At 42.2% G+C, this 19,905-nt stretch overlaps 1 protein-coding gene across 2 annotated transcripts in view; it reads left to right on the forward strand.

The window, feature by feature from the left end:
- LOC111217871 (ras-specific guanine nucleotide-releasing factor 2-like) overlaps nt 1–19,130 on the forward strand; it is a 42,700-nt gene extending 23,570 nt beyond the window's left edge. The window contains exons 19-36 of one of the 2 annotated variants that reach the window (XM_022739886.1): nt 470–582; nt 2,241–2,301; nt 2,866–2,969; nt 3,853–3,937; nt 4,109–4,306; nt 4,379–4,458; nt 4,610–4,727; nt 5,481–5,549; nt 5,642–5,722; nt 12,009–12,196; nt 13,836–14,034; nt 14,114–14,209; nt 14,329–14,550; nt 15,871–15,956; nt 16,683–16,806; nt 17,047–17,181; nt 17,671–17,796; nt 18,742–19,130. In XM_022739886.1, the coding sequence (XP_022595607.1) occupies nt 470–582; nt 2,241–2,301; nt 2,866–2,969; nt 3,853–3,937; nt 4,109–4,306; nt 4,379–4,458; nt 4,610–4,727; nt 5,481–5,549; nt 5,642–5,722; nt 12,009–12,196; nt 13,836–14,034; nt 14,114–14,209; nt 14,329–14,550; nt 15,871–15,956; nt 16,683–16,806; nt 17,047–17,181; nt 17,671–17,796; nt 18,742–18,858 (2,202 nt within the window). In that variant the 3' untranslated portion in view covers nt 18,859–19,130. Of the gene's footprint in view, nt 1–469; nt 583–2,240; nt 2,302–2,865; nt 2,970–3,852; nt 3,938–4,108; nt 4,307–4,378; nt 4,459–4,609; nt 4,728–5,480; nt 5,550–5,641; nt 5,723–8,637; nt 8,699–12,008; nt 12,197–13,835; nt 14,035–14,113; nt 14,210–14,328; nt 14,551–15,870; nt 15,957–16,682; nt 16,807–17,046; nt 17,182–17,670; nt 17,797–18,741 lie in introns of those variants that run through there. The other variant, XM_022739885.1, reaches the window with a different exon arrangement.
- The last annotated feature ends 775 nt before the right edge of the window (nt 19,131–19,905 follow it).

Genomic DNA, 19,905 nt, shown 5'->3' on the forward strand with positions numbered 1-19,905 from the left:
CCCCCCCCCCCCCACCAGGACGCTGCAGAAAGGTCGGCCTCCTCCCTGGGGAAGCTGCTGAAAGGACGATCGTTTTCATTTAACGTTACATAAGAAGTTATTTTTGCACGTGGACGTTCGTCACCTGAAAAGTGAACAGTTAATCACCTGCTCGTATTGATGAACAGGGTTCAGTGATGAGAGCTGAAGAGTTAAACACCTGTGAAAACTTGTGTGGTGATGAAACACGCAGGACTGTGGAAAGTCAAGGAAAAGTAAATGTCATTAATACTTAAACAGCTGGTTGTTCAGTTATTAATTGTGCACATGTCAGTGTCGAGGTCTGTGAAGCCACAGGAGGAGCTGCTGTGTACACGCCTGTAAATGTCCTCTAGAGGGCGCCACAGACCTGGACCTGCGTCAGTCTGTTCAGTCACTGCAGCTCAGTGTATTAATGTGTTTGAATGTGTTTGAATGTGTTTTTCTTCAGGACTTTGAACTGAACAGTGACCTGAAGACGGGAGTGATCGGTCTGTTGGACGAGGTGCTGCGAGATCCAGACCTGCTGCCGCAAGAGAGGAAAGCAACAACTAATATATTAAGGTACACATCTGTTCATCCATCCATCTGTTCATCCATCCATCTGTTCATCCATCCATCCGTTCATCCATCCATCTGTTCATCCATCCATCTGTTCATCCATCCATCTGCTCATCCATCTGCTCATCCATCCATCTGTTCATCCATCCATCTGTTCATCCATCTATTCATCTCATCCATCCATCTGTTCATCCATCCATCTGTTCATCCATCCATCCGTTCATCCATCCATCTGTTCATCCATCCATCTATTCATCCATCCATCTGTTCATCCATCCATCTGTTCGTCCATCCATCTATTCATCCATCCATCTGCTCATCCATCCATCTGCTCACCCATCCATCTGTTCATCCATCAATCAATCTATTCATCCATCTATTCATCCATCTATTCATCCATCCATCAATCAATCTATTCATCCATCCATCAATCTATTCATCCATCCATCTGCTCATCCATCCATCTGTTCATCCATCTGTTCATCCATCCATCCGTTCATCCATCCATCTGTTCATCCATCCATCTGTTCATCCATCTATTCATCCATCCATCTTTTCATCCATCCATCTGTTCATCCATCCATCTATTCATCCATCCATCTGTTCATCCATCTGTTCATCCATCCATCCATCTGTTCATCCATCCATCTGTTCATCCATCTATTCATCCATCCATCTGTTCATCCATCCATCTGTTCATCCATCTGTTCATCCATCCATCCGTTCATCCATCCATCTGTTCATCCATCCATCTGTTCATCCATCTATTCATCCATCCATCTTTTCATCCATCCATCTGTTCATCCATCAATCTATTCATCCATCCATCTGTTCATCCATCTGTTCATCCATCCATCCATCTGTTCATCCATCCATCTGTTCATCCATCCATCTGTTCATCCATCTATTCATCCATCCATCTGTTCATCCATCCATCTATTCATCCATCCATCTGTTCATCCATCTGTTCATCCATCCATCCATCTGTTCATCCATCCATCTGTTCATCCATCTATTCATCCATCCATCTATTCATCCATCCATCTGTTCATCCATCTGTTCATCCATCCATCCATCTATTCATCCATCCATCTGTTCATCCATCTATTCATCCATCCATCTGTTCATCCATCCATCTATTCATCCATCCATCTGTTCATCCATCCATCCATCTATTCATCCATCCATCTGTTCATCCATCCACTCATCCATCCACTACATTAACATTCATAGATTCAGTTTGAGTTGAGTTCATGATAAATTTCACTTTCATACGTGTCGGTCGATAAAAGACAAAAACAGAAACCAGAGAAGTTTTGAAAAGTTTTTATAGTTTCTCCACCAGAAAGTTTATTTTTCCTCTGTGAAATGTCCTGATCACATTTCTCAGTCACAAATAACTTAATGTTCATTTAAATGATGTGTTGTGTAAAGAAAATGAATCAAATTGATGAATCAGATATATTCAAATGTTTAAACTCATTATCAATATTGATCGCATCAGAAATCAGGACATATAATAATAATAAACATTGATATTATATAATACATAAGATTCATGGCCACACACACACACACACACACACACACACACACACACACACACACACACACACACACACTGCTGTGGACTGTTGCTGTAACAGTGTTTTTCTCCTCAGTGCCCTTTCTCAAGATGAACAGGACGACGCTCAGCTGAAGATAGAGGACATCCTGCAGATGGTCAGTATCTCACCTGTTGTTACACAGTATCTCACCTGTTGTTACACAGTATCTCACCTGTTGTTACACAGTATCTCACCTGTTGTTACACAGTATCTCACCTGTTGTTACACAGTATCTCACCTGTTGTTACACACAGTATCTCACCTGTTGTTACACAGTATCTCACCTGTTGTTACACACAGTATCTCACCTGTTGTTACACACAGTAACTAACAGCAGGTGTGTCATTAAATAAAGCTCTGAGCAGCTGTTGAAATAACTTCTCTCCTGGTTGTGGAACAGAAGAGCTGCCCCCTGCTGCACTTCATCGTGGTAAGAGTCACGTCGTCGTTGTTCTGAGGAAGTCGCTCCTCTGATGAGAAGCTCTGGTTGTAGTTAGTGTGTGTTCAGGTAGAGGTGGATTATCAGTGTTAGTGTCGGTGTGGTGCTTAGGTCTCTGAACCAGCTCTCCCTCTCTACACAGTAGAATACAAACTGTACAGTGTGTGTGTGTGTGTGTGTGTGTGTGTGTGTGTGTGTGTGTGTGTGTGTGTGTGTGTGTGTGTGTGTGTGTGTTTCCAGGCGGAGAGTCCTAAAGCAGAGTGTTTTGAGTCCCTGTCGGCGATGGAACTGGCCGAACAGATCACACTGCTGGATCACATCGTGTTCAGGAGCATCCCCTACGAGTGAGTGCGTCACAGCTGACTGAAGTCACATGACCCCAGGGTTGTTTTAAAACGAGACAAAACACACACACACACACACACACGCAGCTCGGAGATGTGAACAGTTATTTCACACGTCTGTGATTTTTTTTAATCGTCTTCAGGAAAGTTTCCCAGAGAGATCTGTGTAATCTGGTTTTAATCATCGGGAAAATAAATACTGTATTCAACTGATACACTTTGATTTATAATGATAATAATAAACTTTATTTATTCAGCTGCTGCAAAGAGATTTACAGAGTTGAAGCAGGATTAAGACATTTGAAGATTGCACCAGATAAAATAAAATAAAATAAAATAATACACGAATAAAATACCCAACAAAAACATCAGATACAACAAGTAACACATACTGGTAATAAACCAGATTAACTGGTAGTGCAGTATACCATGAGATGAACCTTTATTGATCCCTCTGGAAGAAATTCAAATTTGACACAGCAGCACAAAAGCAAAGCAGATCTGATAGGAAATAAAATCAGAATAGAAACAGAATCTAAAATAAATAAGATAAAGTAGAAATGCTACTGCTGCTATACAATGAAAATATACAATGCAAAGCACTCTGTTCTGTACATGTGCAATAGCATTTAAGATGAACATGCAACACTTTAAATAGGTGGTTTGTAAAACACTATAACGTCATTTTTTTATGAATGTAAAACTACAGACAAGTAAACAACATACAGAGTCCGAGGAGGAAAGTTTTCAATAAAGACTGATTCAGTAACTGAAGCTTTTCCAGTGTTTTATTAAACACATAAAAGAATCAAACTGTTTGAACTGAAGTTACTCAAGTTAAAGAAAGTGAAGAACGTGCCGCTGAGTGTTTCCTGTCCTGCAGGGAGTTCCTGGGTCAGGGCTGGATGAAGGTCGACAAAACGGAGAGGACGCCGTACATCATGAAGACGAGCCAGCACTTCAACGACGTGAGGCTGAAACCTTTTATTTTGAAATTCTGTGGTTGTGTCAGGTCACTGTGGGGCAGCTACAAGATCGTAAAGCTGAATCAACATCTCTTTAAAACCGTTTCCACCCAAACTACATTTAAGCAGGTGTACCTAATAAACTGGTAAGTTAGTTATTTGTTCTCCCCACAGATGAGTAACCTGGTGGCGTCTCAGATCATGACCCATACTGACGTGGGCTCCCGGGCCAGCTCCATAGAGAAGTGGCTGGCGGTGGCCGACATCTGTCGCTGCCTCAACAACTACAACGGCGTGCTGGAGATCACCTCCGCGCTCAACCGCAGTGCCATCTACAGGCTGAAGAAGACCTGGGCCAAAGTCTGCAAACAGGTGGGAGTCCCTTCTTTATGAACACAGTTTAATCGAGCAACAAGACTGTTTATAAATGTGTTTGTTTTCCAGACCAAGGCGCTGATGGACCGGCTGCAGAAGACGGTGTCATCAGAGGGGAGGTTCAAGAATCTCAGAGAGACGCTGAAAAAGTAAATAACTGCTTCTCCTCAGAGGAAAGAGGGACACGTGTAGATCCAGACTTTACAGGAGGTCTGATATTTACCCTGTGTGTGTGTGTGTGTGTGTGTGTGTGTGTGTGTGTGTGTGTGTGTGTGTGTGTGTGTGTGTGTGTGTGTGTAGCTGTAACCCTCCGTGTGTGCCGTACCTGGGCATGTACCTCACCGACCTGGCTTTCATTGAGGAGGGGACGCCCAACTTCACAGAGGAGGGCCTGGTTAACTTCTCCAAGATGAGGATGGTAAAGATGCACTGTTTATAATCCTCGTGAAGATCGAACTGACTGATTGATCAGTGATTATTGAATCAAAGCTCAGAAACCATCAGCGTCAGCCTTTGGATTCCTGCGAATGTTTAACCAGTTTATTTTACGGGATCTTTGTTTTAAAACGAGTCGAGCTGGAACATTAAAAAGTCATTCAGAGATTTTAATTTTCAATCAACTCAGTGGAGATAACGTTAGCTTCATTAGCCTGCAAGCTATAGCTGCAAAATGAATGGTCGTCAACAAGAAGCTGCTTTTGTAGAAATGAAATCTATGATCCATTGTTTCAAAATTTGTTTTTTATACATGTTTGATATTTACACCTGACACTGGCGACCAATGAGGTACAGGTAGATAAACAGCCTCACCTGAAGTTAGCAGGTTTTCTACTTTGCAGTTGATTAGTTGCAAAAAATACTACGAGCGAGGAACAGTGAAGTTGTAGCGTTAAAATGGGAATTTAACTCAGTTTTTCCCATCCAGACTATAACACAACCCTGGATTTTCAAAATAAAATCTGGCGTTTGAAAACTTCCAGAGTAGTGTGGGTGGGAGGTGTGGAGGGTGTGCCACTGGTTACTGAGCAGTGGCTGGTGTGTTGACTAGCCGGAGACTAAAAAGAAGCAGGTGTAACCTGGTGAAAACGCTCTTTACGTGTCGTTTTGTTCGGGCTTTGTAGGTTTGAATCGTCAGGTTTGTCCTGAACTCACGTCGCCTCTGCTTTCTCAGATTTCTCACATCATCCGGGAGATTCGTCAGTTCCAGCAAGCACCTTACAGGATAGAGCACCAACCCAAGGTGAGTCTGATAAATCCACCGTCTTCACTGTTCAGTCATTCCTGCAATATGAAGTGAGCAGATTTAACTGTGTCCATCCTGCCTGCCCTCAGGTGACTCAGTTCCTCCTGGATAAGACACTAGTGATGGATGAAGACACCCTGTACGAGCTGTCACTGAAGATCGAACCCCGAGTACCACCTGGATAATTATACCTTCACCTCACACACAAACATGATATTTCATCATAAGTTTCACCGTGTAAAAAACAGGCAGACAGTGACTGAAGGAAACGGGAGGTTCGTTCTTAGTAAAAGCAGGAGTGGTTACACGAAACACCGCCGTGGTTGTGCTTCGGAAACTCAGGAGAAAATGTGCCTTGTTGTATGAATATGTGATGTATATATATGTAGTAAACAGAACGGACTGTAACATACACAACTATCTTTGCCATACAAACCGCAACTGTGGAAACATCTGTGTTAGCTGCTCAACACTAGACGGGAACCAGTTGCTGCTATCACACTGTAAATACCAAACAACTGCCTCTGTAGTCTTGCACATAAACACCGTCAGATGAGTTTTGTATTATTTGTAACGTCATGGCCACATTAACCTGCTTTGTGGGTCAAAACTGAGCCGCCGGGCGCCGATTAACCCCTGCCCCTCACCCCCCCCTGCATTGTGGGCAGTTTCTGGATGCTGGGATATTACAAGGCCCCTTCAATTTACAAGGATGCATCATGTGAGCACAGTATCTCCACAGGACGTATGAAGAAAACATGCAGGTTAAAGCAGGAATAATTAGTATTTTTAAAGCTGAGGAGTAGAACAATCTGTAAACACAACACTGACATATTATCATCTTATAAAGTTTATCTGGAGCTTTATTTGTGTTGAACCTGATGAACGTCTCTCCCTTTAACTCAGTTTTTGTCCCCAACAATTGAAAAACATCTGGATCTTTAGCAGCCAAATTTTCCGTTATGTTCCACAGCTGTAAAAACAAAACAAAGAGCTGAAAGACGCTAAAATGTTCTGCAGGGAAAACTGAGGAGTCGGGTATTAACACATTGATCGGTGCAGCTTTTATGCCGTTTACGTGTCCTCTAATCGAACAGATCAAGAGAAGGGAACATGATCTTCTCTGTTTTGCACTCACTGGCATCTTTACACATAATGTGTCAGTGTTGTGTTCACAGTGTTTTCTGCTGCCCCCTGGTGGCTCCAAACCAGATACTGCTGCTTTAAAATGCTTCACACTGGACTTGATATCTTGATATCTGGAGAAAAATCACTGTCTTGGCCTGAATATCAGACAGCACTGATTATTAGCTCATAATCATTGAGTCATTTCTTTGATCCCAAACAAAACTGCAACAAAATGAAATGACCTTAAAACAACTGCCACACATTGAACCGGGGTATTTTTTTGGGGGGGGGGTCCTGGGAGTCTGTGTTCCCGGGTGAGTTGGCAGGTCGGTAATCCGGCCTTTTGTGTGATACATACGTGTGTGGAGAGACACTGGAAGCACAGTTCACATATTTAATCCACCTTAATACTCACTGACTCGTCTGTGGTCACAGTCGCAGGAGATGTAGACTTCACTTCAACGTTTTTATATCTTTACTCATCTGTCACCGCCGGAGGTTTATGTTGTCGCTTTTGCATGTTACAGCGAAAATCTTTGTATCTGACAAACATTCCAGCTCTAAAAACAGACTTTACAGATCTGAGATATTGTTACGTATCTTGACAATCAGAAGCACGTTTGCTACAAATCTTCACGTCCTTTCAGTTTTGTAATATCAGTCATTTTGTACACAAAGGTTTCTGATTTTGAAAAGTCGTCATATCTGCTCTTTTTTTTTTTTTTTTTTAAAGAATCGGCCTGAAAAGTTTCTTACATGCAACAAAATCCAACAGTCAAACTTCTTTTCCATGAATCACTGTTATTATTATTATTAGTTCATTGTCCATGTGATCATTTAATCATATTTTAAATATTTTAAACCTTGTTGTATTAGTACAATAGTAATATGTTTGCACTATTCATTTATAAAGAAAGTCAGTAGACTCTAAACTTGTTTATAGCATGAATATAGCATGATCCCCCCTCTGTCCTCCAGACGACTCTTATCCTGGTAGGTGACTGTTGCTGAGTTTCATTAGGTTTTTTCATTTATTTTGGCCCGTTCCTCATGTCAGGAAGCTTTTAACGCTTTAATGCATTAGTGTTTAAGACCTTTACTTTCTTACATTGCTGTATTATTTTGAAATTCAAGGTTTGCTGTTGTATTTTTCCATCATTTCTCTGTGTAATGTAGAGACTGACACACTCCAGGCTTCAAAATAAAAGCAAAAACGTGAATTATAATGTAGTTGGAAGTTGTTGTTATAACAGATGATGGAAGCTGAAGACAATGTCTGAAACAGTTTAACAACACGGGAAAAGTGCTGCAAACTCAGACAATCAAATTCAGAAAACGCAACCAAATACCAGAAAATACAATCAAACAAAATACAACCAAACACAGAACAAAATGGAGCCAAATTACAAAGAAGCTTCCAAGTGACACTAAAAATTTATGAACACACTCGCACGTTTGAGGCTCATGGAGTCGGTTGCTGATTTATGGTGTTGGAAGAAGATGAGCTAATAATGAATATGTCGGCTAATGATGCCAAATGATAGTTGATTGATAAATAGCTGTAATAATGTCTGAATCATCTGAACTCCAGTAACTCCATGAGCCACAAACCAGGGCAAACGCTGGTGTGTTCATGAGTTTTTCTGTCGCCTGGAAACTTATTTTGTTCGTAATTCAGGTCTGTTTTCTGTGTTTGGTTGAGAAGAGCTCTCAGGGTCAAGGACTGTAAGAGTCAGAGTAGTAGGAGGAGATCATGTGTGAGTGTGTGAGTGGCTGCAGTTGAAATATCAAGGTCAAACTGGACGGTGATATCGGACCCTCTGTCCTCATGGCTCCACATGAGCGGGCTGTACTGATGTAGCTCATGTCAGCTGCCCTCTATTGGTTTATAACGGTGTGTTTCTGAACTTATGATTGGTCTCTGGTTTTTAATCCCGCATGAGGGGGTGGAGCCCCCGGTGAGAGGAGAGTGAAAAGCTCTTTAACCAGAGACTTTCAGCAGAGCAGCTTCTCTACAGGTACTGTACCTTTTCTTTTTTTTCCTCTTGCAGAAACCCTTCATTAGCTTCCATTTCCTACAAATACATCTCAAAGTGTCTGTAAAATCATTTGTAGAGCATGTGTCAAAGACAATAGAACTTATATTGATCAGTTTTATGCTTCTGTTTGCATGTTTTTGACATATCGTTAATCTGAGGGGGTTAATCAGGGAGCGCATTCTTTAAAAGTTACATGTTTAATGTCAGAGAGGTGGAGCAGAGCTAGAAGCCTGTGATGATGAGTCTATATGGAGCTGAACAAAATATAACAAGGCCTAAAGAGGAGTTAGAAATGAAAGAAAGTTCATGCAGTCAAATATTTCTCCAAGCAGGGCGCGTTACATGAAAATGTAAATGTAATGTACATGAATGTTTTAAAACCTGAGGCGGTGTAGACTTGTCTGTGTGTCCTTTGAAGAGGACGAAGCTGGTCTTACGTCCTGCACGTACTCACTCAGAGTTAAAAGGTCACACTGGTCAGGGGAGGGGAGGCTGAGTCTGTGGTGGTTTCGGTGTAATCCTGACCATAAGACCACATGATCCACCGTGTCAATTAGCAGCAGAGGCTTTGCAGCCAGACGACGGTTGCACCATTTAGCCAGGGTCTAAACTTTAACTTATTTATCTAGAAATCATCCTCTTGTACCTAATGGGGTTTTTTTTTTAATCACTATCTCTGTTATTCCATGTTCTTTACCTTCCTCTGTCCCTGTTTCCATCCCTCTGCCCAGCTGACATGTCCTCATGAGGGTCTGGTCTTGTGATCAGTCCAGAATGTCACTGGGTTGTGAGCCAGAGACGGCTTGGGGTCTTGGCAGTGGATCCTGGCAGCACAACTGCCCCCCAGTGATCTATAAATAATATTACCACTGACCTGAAGAGTCTGCAGTCTCTACCCTCTGCAGGGTGAATGGAAAAAAGAATCAGCGGGGGGAAATGTAGTAGATGAAAATCATGTGATTACTGTTACTCCTCAGCTATCAGTTCAGTGTAGGTGTAGTGTAGTTCATGCTGGTCGGCCATGTTTCACCTCTGACCAGGATTAACAGGAGTAATGATGCCTTCACAGCCTCCCTCTATATTAAGACACAGTCTCATGGTCTGTTCCCACTCTGTGAAGGACGAGCTGCAAAATGACCTTCTACTTACAACAGTCATTATTCATTAAACCTAATTAAAGCATTAAATTTAGCATTTTAAATTAATTTTAATGGACTTAACTGGCAACCACATTCTAATTTCTACCTGCATGTGGGAGCTGTCTCATGTCCCACCTGTCCTTTCACCCTGAGTTTAAGACGGATGTCTTCTGTTCATTACTGAAGCATGAGTTGTCAGATGAAACCTGCCCTTCTGTGGGCGGGAGACTATGATAATGCTAAGAGGCTAAGAGCATCTGCCGCGCCCCCCGCCCTCTCTAATCTCGTTACTGTATTGAACAAAAACCTGCGGGGGGATCATCGAAGCAGCAGGTTTGACTTGCTGTATATTCACAGAGACTTGAGCCGAGGAACTGAACATTTATATGTGATTTGTTGGGAAAGGCTCTGCTGTTTGAGGAAGATCTAATCCAACCTCAACAATCACATGACATGAATCAGTAATACGCTGAAACAGTGACGCTGTTGGCGTTAATGCATCTGCAGAGTAAAGACCTGTTCACACCAGAAAGTGGTGCAACAAAATTTTAACTGCATGTCTTTTTCATGTAAAATTTTGTCCTGTAACCTTGGTGATGCAGAAATAATGAGCCGGTCGGGAACATGCTCGTCACTAGCCGGGTTTCCATCGCAGCTTTGCTCAAAATAGAATTTAGAAAACTCGACAAAACACAAATGCGAATGGTCTGCGTTTCCACTGAGTGATGTTATAAAGCGAATAAAGCTTCTCCTCTCGCGACATCGTTCCAATTAAACGTGATAATGGATTTCCAGCAAAAAAAACGTGTCTCCCTTTCAGTTGTGTGAAATATTACTCTGTCTGTTAGTCTGAAAAACCACCTCACGCGAGCGTTTACATTTATTTGCCATATTTGAGATTTATTTTGCAATACACGTGTTTCCATTACTTGTTTTTTTAGTTCGCTGTTTCAAATTGCGCATTAAGCAGGTTAATGGAAACGCACCTACTGTTAGAGATGTTCGTATACCATTTTTTACTTCAAGATACCGCTTCTGATACTTGAACTTGTGCATCTGCTGATACTCGGTACCGATCTGATACCGCTGCGTTAATTGTTTGTTTTTTAACAGCATTATATTGCTAACCCTGTGTGCATATGGTTGTTGTATTGCATGGCCTCAGGTTCAACCCTTTTTTAGATCTTAAATAGATACATGAAGGCCAGAGACTCTTTCTTTTATCATCTAATTTGACTGTTGACATTTTGCTAACAGCTAACATAATGCTATTTACCAGAAATCAATTCTTCTTTGCTGCTCTAATTCAGCAGTTGGGAGTGGCTGCACAGCACAACTTCCTGTGTAGGGTTACAGTTTGAGAGCAGTGAAGAAGACTTGATTTGGTCCAAACCAGTGCGTAGAAAGAATTTCAAACAGACATGTCTGATACTAGTAATAACAACTCCAGTCACTATAACTTTCTTTAAATATAGACTAAGTATACGACTAAGTATAAGACTATAACTAAGTTTTGTCTGCACCTCCCACGGCCGCCATTTTGTTATCAGGATTGTTATTGAAGAAGCGGGGAAATGCTCTCCTAGCTTGCTTGCTACAGCTATCGGTTAGCATGCTAGTTTTGTCATTGTAATAGGACAAAAAGTTCACACCGTTTATTAAAAAGTGTTTGTACCAACGACTTCTGTCGTCACATTAAACTTTCCTCCTTTGTGGAGCAGTTTTTACCCCCACAGAGGGGTTAAATAAAATTGGACGGTACGAAGTAGCTAATAAGCTACATTAGCTTTCCCCTTTGTTAATCTTTCTAGGTCTACGTTCCCTCAAAGGTTAGCATTGTCAGGACAGCTGGTCATTGGTCAACGGCACAGATTTGCGTTCACCAATAAATTGAACTTGATGTGAAACTTGATTCCATTGAAGTAAATAAAATTTTCTGTGAAGTTTTGCTGCTTTAAATGCTGCTGTTTCATGGCCACGGTAGTGAGAGGTGTCACGTTACCATGGCAATGCTAGAACGAGACAGATTAGGTACGACCAATGATTGTGAAGCGTTCGTTGTTCTGTATCATATTTCATACACACGTCTATGAATCTCAGCAGCTTGGATAAAACTGTCTCTTCTGTTATTCTTTGTTTTTTTCCTCCAGCTCTTTTACTTCCGACACAGAGTTACGCAACGAGCGGAAAAGATGGCGAGCTCTTTCACACGTCTGATCTCTGGCCGCAACAAGGCTGTGCTGTTGGCCAGCTTGGGCGCGGGAACGATGGCGACCGGCTTCTTGTTGAGCGACAGCTCCCTGGCTGCTGAGGCCAAGAAGAAGCTTTATCCCCCCAGGTAAGACGGGCTCATGAGGAATCAGGTGAAGATGAGGAGTGTGTGTTCACTGTAAGATCAGTGGATGGATGACCTTGATGAGTCAGTGAATAGTCTATAATTATAGTCTATAATTATCCGCCTGGACAACACAGGAAGTGACTACGTGCTTCACATCACTGGCACATTTCAGAACAATGACTCATTGTTTTGTGACACAAGCAGAAATACTTGGAGTGTTTCTGAACTCATTCAAGAGTTTAAACGTGAAAGCGTCCCATAAAAACACATGCTGAGGGTCGGTGTGAGCGTGTGGCTATCTTCAACACACTGAGTGAATATCTGACGGTATGAAGAGGTCACAGCGCAGCTCTGGCAGCGTCCTGCAGTATCACTCCCGCTCTCAGGTTTCAGCTGCGTTACCTTTGACTCACTCTCTCTCTCTCTCTCTCTCTCTCTCTCTCTCTCTCTCCCGCTCACTCACAACCTTTCTCTGTCCTCAACATCCCCAGGTTCACTCCAGGTCATCTGTCATCTACATAGCTTGATTAGTCGCACACACTTGTGAGAAATTTGCACCAGGGAAGTAGGATATCAACTATGATGACCGGGCGCCCGTCCTCCATCTTGTGGCCCTGGTGTTGTAGAGGAAGCCTGTGTCAAAACCTTGTTTGCAGACCTCAGTGGTTTTAGTTTTAAGTTGTGTTTTATCATATCGCATCGATTGTTTGTCTGTCGGTAACACACAGAAAACCTCAGGCAATGTCGTATTATTCCATCACAGAATTACAAACTGATTATTTTTATTTTCAATTGGTCTGGCAATTATTTTCTTCAATAACTGTTTGATTGTTTAGTTTATAAAATGTCAGGAAATAGTGGGAAAATGCTCATCTTCGTTCCCTGAATCGACATATTCAAATAGTTTTTGTCATCCGACCAACAGTTGAAAAGCCAAAACGTTGAGTTTAATGTCACAGGAAACTAAGAAAACTAGCAAATATTCACATTTAAAAAGCTGGTACCAGTGATTATTTGGTATTTGTACTTAAAACTAAGACGGGTAATCAATCATCAAAACTGTTGCCAATTGAATTTTCTGTCAATCGTTGGCCATATCAACTTTGTAATATGTCGGTGTCCTCTCCACAGCTTCTAGTCTTGCTTGTAGGTGCGCCATTAAATTAATCAATGCAGCTTTAAATCACAAAAATCAAGACCTGACCTGCTGTGGACTCGACTGCTGTGAGTCCAAACTCGACTCAAAAGTCAAAACATTCAAGTATCAAGTTTTGACCTGGTGAAATTCAAGACAGATAAAAATAAGACATATGTTTATGGAAAGTATGTGGCTATGCGAAGCTCACTGGACGATAAGGCCTTTATAGTAATGCGTTATTAGTCATGAAGACTCGTCTTGTTTGACTTGAGACTCTGATTTACTGCTGAACGCTTGCTAACTGAATGTTTGGCTTTGAGTCAAGTCAGAGTTTTTAAGGTGTCGAGTCTCAAGGCCGCTGAATCCAAGTCAAATCTCAAGTCTTAATATGTGTGACGTAAATCTGGAGAACCACGTTGTCTCCACTAGTTGGCAGTGTGAGCGGGATCATTAGACGTTCGACTCTATGAAGAAATCTTCCCACTTCTTCTTCTCCTGCAGCTCTGACTTCCCTGACCTGAGGAAACACAACAACTGCATGGCCGCGGCTCTGACTCCGGCCATTTACGCCAAACTGAGGGACAAGGTGACCCCCAACAACTGGACCCTGGACCAGTGCATCCAAACCGGAGTCGACAACCCCGGACACCCCTTCATCAAGACAGTGGGCTGCGTGGCTGGCGACGAGGAGAGCTACGAGGTGAGAGGGGTCAAAGGTCACGGATGTTACGGTGTGACATCAAATCTACAGCCCTGACGTTGTTCTCTGTTCCCTGCAGGTGTTTGGCGAGCTCTTTGACCCCGTCATCAAAGACAGGCACAACGGCTACGACCCCAGAACCATGACACACCCCACTGACCTGGATTCCTCCAAGGTGTTTATACCCTAACACCCCCACCCTCTCCATCATCCCTCCATCCATCCATCCATCCATCCATCCATCCATACTCTCCCTTCACCTGTAAAACATCTCTGTCCTTCCCCTCCTTCCAGCTGACCCACGGCATGTTTGATGAGCATTACGTTCTTTCCTCCCGTGTCCGAACCGGCCGCAGTATCCGCGGGCTGAGCCTCCCCCCGGCCTGTTCGAGGGCCGAGCGCCGTGAGGTGGAGCGGGTGGTGGTGACGGCCCTGGCCGGCCTGAAGGGAGACCTGGCTGGACATTACTACAGCCTGGGAGACATGACGGAGAAGGAGCAGCAGCAGCTCATTGATGTGAGTTTTATCTCGGCTAAAAACACAGAACCAAGAAAATCGTGTCCTGTGGTCTCTGACCTCTTTCACTTCTGGTATGAAAGGAATGTAACCGGGGAATTGAACATTTTCCATTGAAGCTTTACTGCACTGACGTCAGCTACAAACACACTGGCTGCTGCACCTTTCAGTGGATGAAGCAGCTTATTGGTTTATTTTTTTAATAAAGAAAAACCTCTTTAAACTGACCTGAACTGTGTTAAAGTTATAGGTCAATGCTTCCCGCCGTTTTTGGCGTGTGATCAAAGTCAAATCTCAAGTCCTAATTTTTGTGTCTTAAATCTGAAATGAGAAGTTCAAACGAGGAAACATTTTTCCTTCTTAAAACACACCTGAGGAAGTGAAAACATTCAGTATTTCCCAAGAAAAAAAGGAACAACCTTGTTTTTAAATGAAACCTCTTGAAGTTTAACAGCTGAAATTAAAAGACATGATGTATATACAGTTAGTATTTAAGTTGAAAGGACTCATCAACTTGATCTCTTACACAAGGTCGACACCATTCATGACTTATTTTGAATATATTCATATATATTTATATTTTTTTCTGTCGACACTAAACTGTCGGAGTTCCTCTCTCAGAACATGAAAAGACTTTAGGCCGATCCTCTCAGTCTACTGACCTTTCTGCTCTGACCGTTTCACGCTGCGCCACATAAGGATCACTTCCTGTTCGACAAGCCCGTGTCTCCGTTACTCACCTCGGCCTTCATGGCCCGAGACTGGCCCGACTCCAGGGGGATCTGGTAAGGCCAACGCTGCTCAGTGAGGAAAGGAAGTGCAGTCCAGTGCCAACATGTCTGACACCCCCACCCAACCACCCCCACACCCAGTTCCTGTTGTAGAGCCCTGATCTCCTCTCAGTTGGGTGGAGGTTGTAGTTTCTTCCAGTGGTGGAGGAAGCAGTGCACAGCTCCACCCTGAGCCCGTCTCATAATCAGCCACATGACTGAAAACACCTGGGGAGGTGTTCAGGGCCTTTAACCTTTTAATGTCATTTCATAATCTCACCTTGAGTTTTGTGTTTAAATCAAAGTGACTGTAGTTTTCAGATAAATAGATATAATGAAGTAAGAAGTTCAGAGTTTCTCCTCTAAAAGGTTTAAAGTACAAAGAATTAGAAATACTCAATACAAGTATAAGTACCTTAAATTGTACTATACTTGAAATGTACTTTGTTACTTTCTTCACCACATGATAGAAAACTCCTTCTCCTCTTTAACATCCCCCCACCTCTGTTCTCTTCCTCTTCCTCCCTCCCTCCCTCCCTCCCTCCCTCAGGACCACTTCTTGTTTGACAAGCCTGTCTCTCCGTTGTTGACATGTGCCTTTATGGCCAGAGACTGGCCAGACGCCAGGGGCATCTGGTAGGGGTCTCCTCAGCTCTCCTGCATGCTGTGTGACTCTAACCGCCACATAACAATAAAAAAAAAAAAAAACTTTATTTATACAACACTTTTCTTAACAAAGTTACAAAAAGCCTCAGAGAAATAAAAGAGGAATTAAAAACAAGAGAAAAACAAACACGTCACAAAATGGAAGTAAGTAAAATACAGATTGTCCGTATTGTGGGAAAATAAAACATCAACAACAGATCAAACATTCAGAAAAGCTTTATGACAAAATAAAGTTTTAAAAGACATTAAAGATGTGTCCTGTCTGATCTCAGCAGGGCGACTGCTCCACAGTTTGGAGCTCTGACGGAAAAGGTCCGGTCACCTTCAGTCACCAGCAGAGCTCCCACATGCTGATCCACTGCACCATTTATTTCATTATAAATATCCGTCCTTGTTCTGTGGATAGAAACATTCAGATTTTGCTTTTGACGCATGTTGGTGGAAAAAAAAACAATTTTCAGGCGGCTAAACCAACAACAGGAAGTGTGTTTTTGTGTGTGTGTGTGTGTGTGTGTGTGTGTCTGTGTGTGTCATAACACTGTTGCACAAATGAATTCAACACAGACGAGCAGCAGCTTGAATATCAATGTGTCTGCTGACACCAGGTCCTTGGTGACAGCTGAGTCATGTCTGATGATGAGAGCAGTGTTTCACCTGCAGAGCTCTTTATTTAGCTCTTCAGCTGCTTCTCTTCAGGCACAACAACGAGAAGACCTTCCTGATCTGGGTGAACGAGGAGGACCACACCAGAGTCATCTCCATGGAGAAGGGAGGCAACATGAAGAGGGTGTTTGAGAGGTTCTGCAGAGGACTCAAGCAGGTGAAGTGGAGGCTGGGAAATAAACACAAACAGGTCGTTTTGATAGTTAACGTCAGTGGCGTGCAGCCACCGCCACGCGCCATCATCAGGTCAAAATTTAAACTTATTGAATACTTTTTCTGACATTAGCATTTAGCTCAAACCACTGTAGAGTCTTATTAAAGCTACACTGGTGTGTAAAATAAGATCTGAAAAATTCAAATTCGTGTGACGGCTCAACTCTTCATCAACATCCTGTAGGTGGAGCATCTGATCCAGGAGAGAGGCTGGGAGTTCATGTGGAACGAGCGTCTGGGCTACGTCCTCACATGTCCCTCCAACTTGGGCACCGGCCTCAGGGCGGGTGTGCATGTACGCCTGCCAAAGCTCAGCAAGGTAACACACACACACATACACACACACACACACACACACACACACACACATAGTTACAGCGTAACCAGGTTGACAGGAGCAATCTGTCTTCTAGACCACCTAATGTGGATTAATCCGCTGCTGAAAATAGTCCTCAACAAATGCTCTATTTCCTCCTGTTTGTTTAATGAAAACTACACCAGTCTCATCCTTTAGATTTAATCTGAGGAAGATCATGTGATACAGTCAAAAGCTCCTGAATGGACCTTGTGGTGTCAACTACTGTTTCCAAGGTCAAGAATGAAGTTTGAATCTCGACTTCAGCCCAAAACTTTCTTCGGATCCTGATGATAAAATGCTCAAACAACTATCCTGTAATGAAACTAGAGTGAATTTGAATCAATATTAACTTTTGAATTTCTGCTCTTGGAAATCAGTGTTGGTTGTTTTTGTTTTGTTTTTTACTGTGGTTGTTGCACCATGTTACAAATGACTGAAAACGCTCTGCAGGACGCACGTTTCTCCAAGATCCTGGACAACCTGCGGCTGCAGAAGAGAGGCACAGGAGGAGTGGACACCGCCGCCACCGGAGACACCTTCGACATTTCCAACAACGACCGTCTGGGCAAGTCTGAGGTGAGGATCAATCAGTATCGATCAATCATATTTCCTTTAAAGGTCCCATATTGTATAAAGGTCTCTTTCCATGTGTAGTTTGATTATAGATCAGGTCTAGGTTCTATATTAATACTGTGGAAGTATCAGAGACAACAGAGAAATGCACAAAGCCTGTATTCAGAAACTGGAGCCTGTTACACAAAACACCTTGAGTTTTCTACTTAAGAAATTAAGGTTTAATTTCTCCATAGCTGAGGGAAGTATTTAAGGGTGTTGCACAGAATCTCTTCAAATGTTTCCTTAGTGAAGAAAAAACGTGAAAGCATCTGCAGCAGTGACAGAGATTTTACAGCAGTAGAATTCTACTGTTTCCATGGAGATTGTTGATTTGCTGCCATTAGCGCCGGTGATACCCGTTAGCACTTTTGGGAAGCTGGTACCTTTAGTTTTTTTTTCTCTTACCTTAGTCACTAAGGTCTTTTGTTTTACTGATTTACTGATCTATGATGTCACAACAAAGCAGTCACCTCAGCCACACCCCCAAGCCCCACCCACCTGAACCCACCATCCAACACTTACAGGATTTGGTTTCTCTGAGTGTTTTTACCTGAAATCTGCTATATTTTTATTGGATCACTCAGAAAACAGTCAGCCAATCAGAAGAGAGGCTCAGAGCCTCCTCTCTTCTGATTGGCTCACTGACCTGTTGTTACTAGAGCTCCAGAGAGAAGCCTGAGAGAGGAGATGTAAAACTACACTGAGATGGTTTTTGGTTCTTATGATCAACACTTCAAATAAAACACAGAAGAAGAAGAAAATATGGAGCTTTAAAAAATGTTTATTTTGTGGTGTTTGTTTGTTCATGTTAATTAGGAACTCCATTTCATCATTTCCACTTTCAGAGCCAATCAGAGGCCCTGCTTTGCTGCAGAAATGAACTCTGGTGTGTGTATGTGTTTTTAGGTGGAGCTGGTGCAGCTGCTGGTCGACGGAGTCAACTACCTGATTGAGTGTGAGAAGAGGCTGGAGAAGGGCCAGGACATCAAAGTCCCGGCTCCCATCGCTCAGTTCAGGAAGTAAAGAGCTGGACTCATGATGCCGTCAGCGTTGGCAGGAGGTCAGCTCTCTGTTCGCTCGCTCCCTCCCTCCCAAACCGAGCCCGCGGAGAAAACCTCAGAACGACGTCGGTCCGCCGCCACAGAGGAGGCTGCTCCTTTACACCTCCCTCACTAAGATTTCAAATCTTTAGTGTAGCCTAAACTTAGACATGGTCTGCTGTTAGGGGAAAATTCTACCTCAAGTTAAGGTCTTCACTGTAACCCTGACTCCAATAAAGCCGACAGTATCAAACATTTTGACTTTTCTTTACTTCTCATTCATCTCTTATTTCACTCAGACCCTTTCATTTCACATCTGGTACATCTGTTTAACATCTGTTTCTGGTGTTGTCTGTGAAAACCTGGTAACTCTTTATAATACAGCCTGTGATTTACAGTATAGTCTCCTGGTGTGAATCAGGTACCAGGTAAACACTTGCTGGTTCCTACTGGTGCTCAGATAAAGGTGCAGTGGAGGAAAGTTTGTTTGAGTAAAAATTCAGCATTTTAGAAGAAATTTTTATAGAAATAAGTGATACTCCAAGTATTTTGGTAAGTACAGGAAACATTGGAAAAACTGTTTCAAACTTTTTCTTATTGTGTAAATAAAAAGGGGAGAAAAGTCACAAATTATTTTACAGCTGTGTAATGTAAAATTACATGTTGTAGTTTTCACACACACATATAATTATATATATATATATATATATATATTATATATATTACATGGCTAATGTTTAATATTATTATTATTATTATTACAGGTCATTTTAACTGCACAGTAAGAATAAGGTATACAGGCTGAAATATAATGTGTGACTGATTTTCCTTTTTACATTTTAATTACACAATAAGAATAATGAGGTTAATGTCATTTTCCCCAAATTTCAATTTTGCTAGTAAATAGTTTATTTCTCCTTTTCTTTAAATTAAATTAAATTACAGTAAATTATCAATAGGAACCAGTATATGTGTATTTAATTCATAAAATAGAATTACTCTGTAAATCACAAGCTGGAAGTGTTACCAG

This window comes from Seriola dumerili, unplaced genomic scaffold (assembly GCF_002260705.1).
Source record: "Seriola dumerili isolate Sdu_G_001 unplaced genomic scaffold, Sdu_1.0 BDQW01000047.1, whole genome shotgun sequence".
Lineage (NCBI taxonomy): Eukaryota > Metazoa > Chordata > Actinopteri > Carangiformes > Carangidae > Seriola > Seriola dumerili.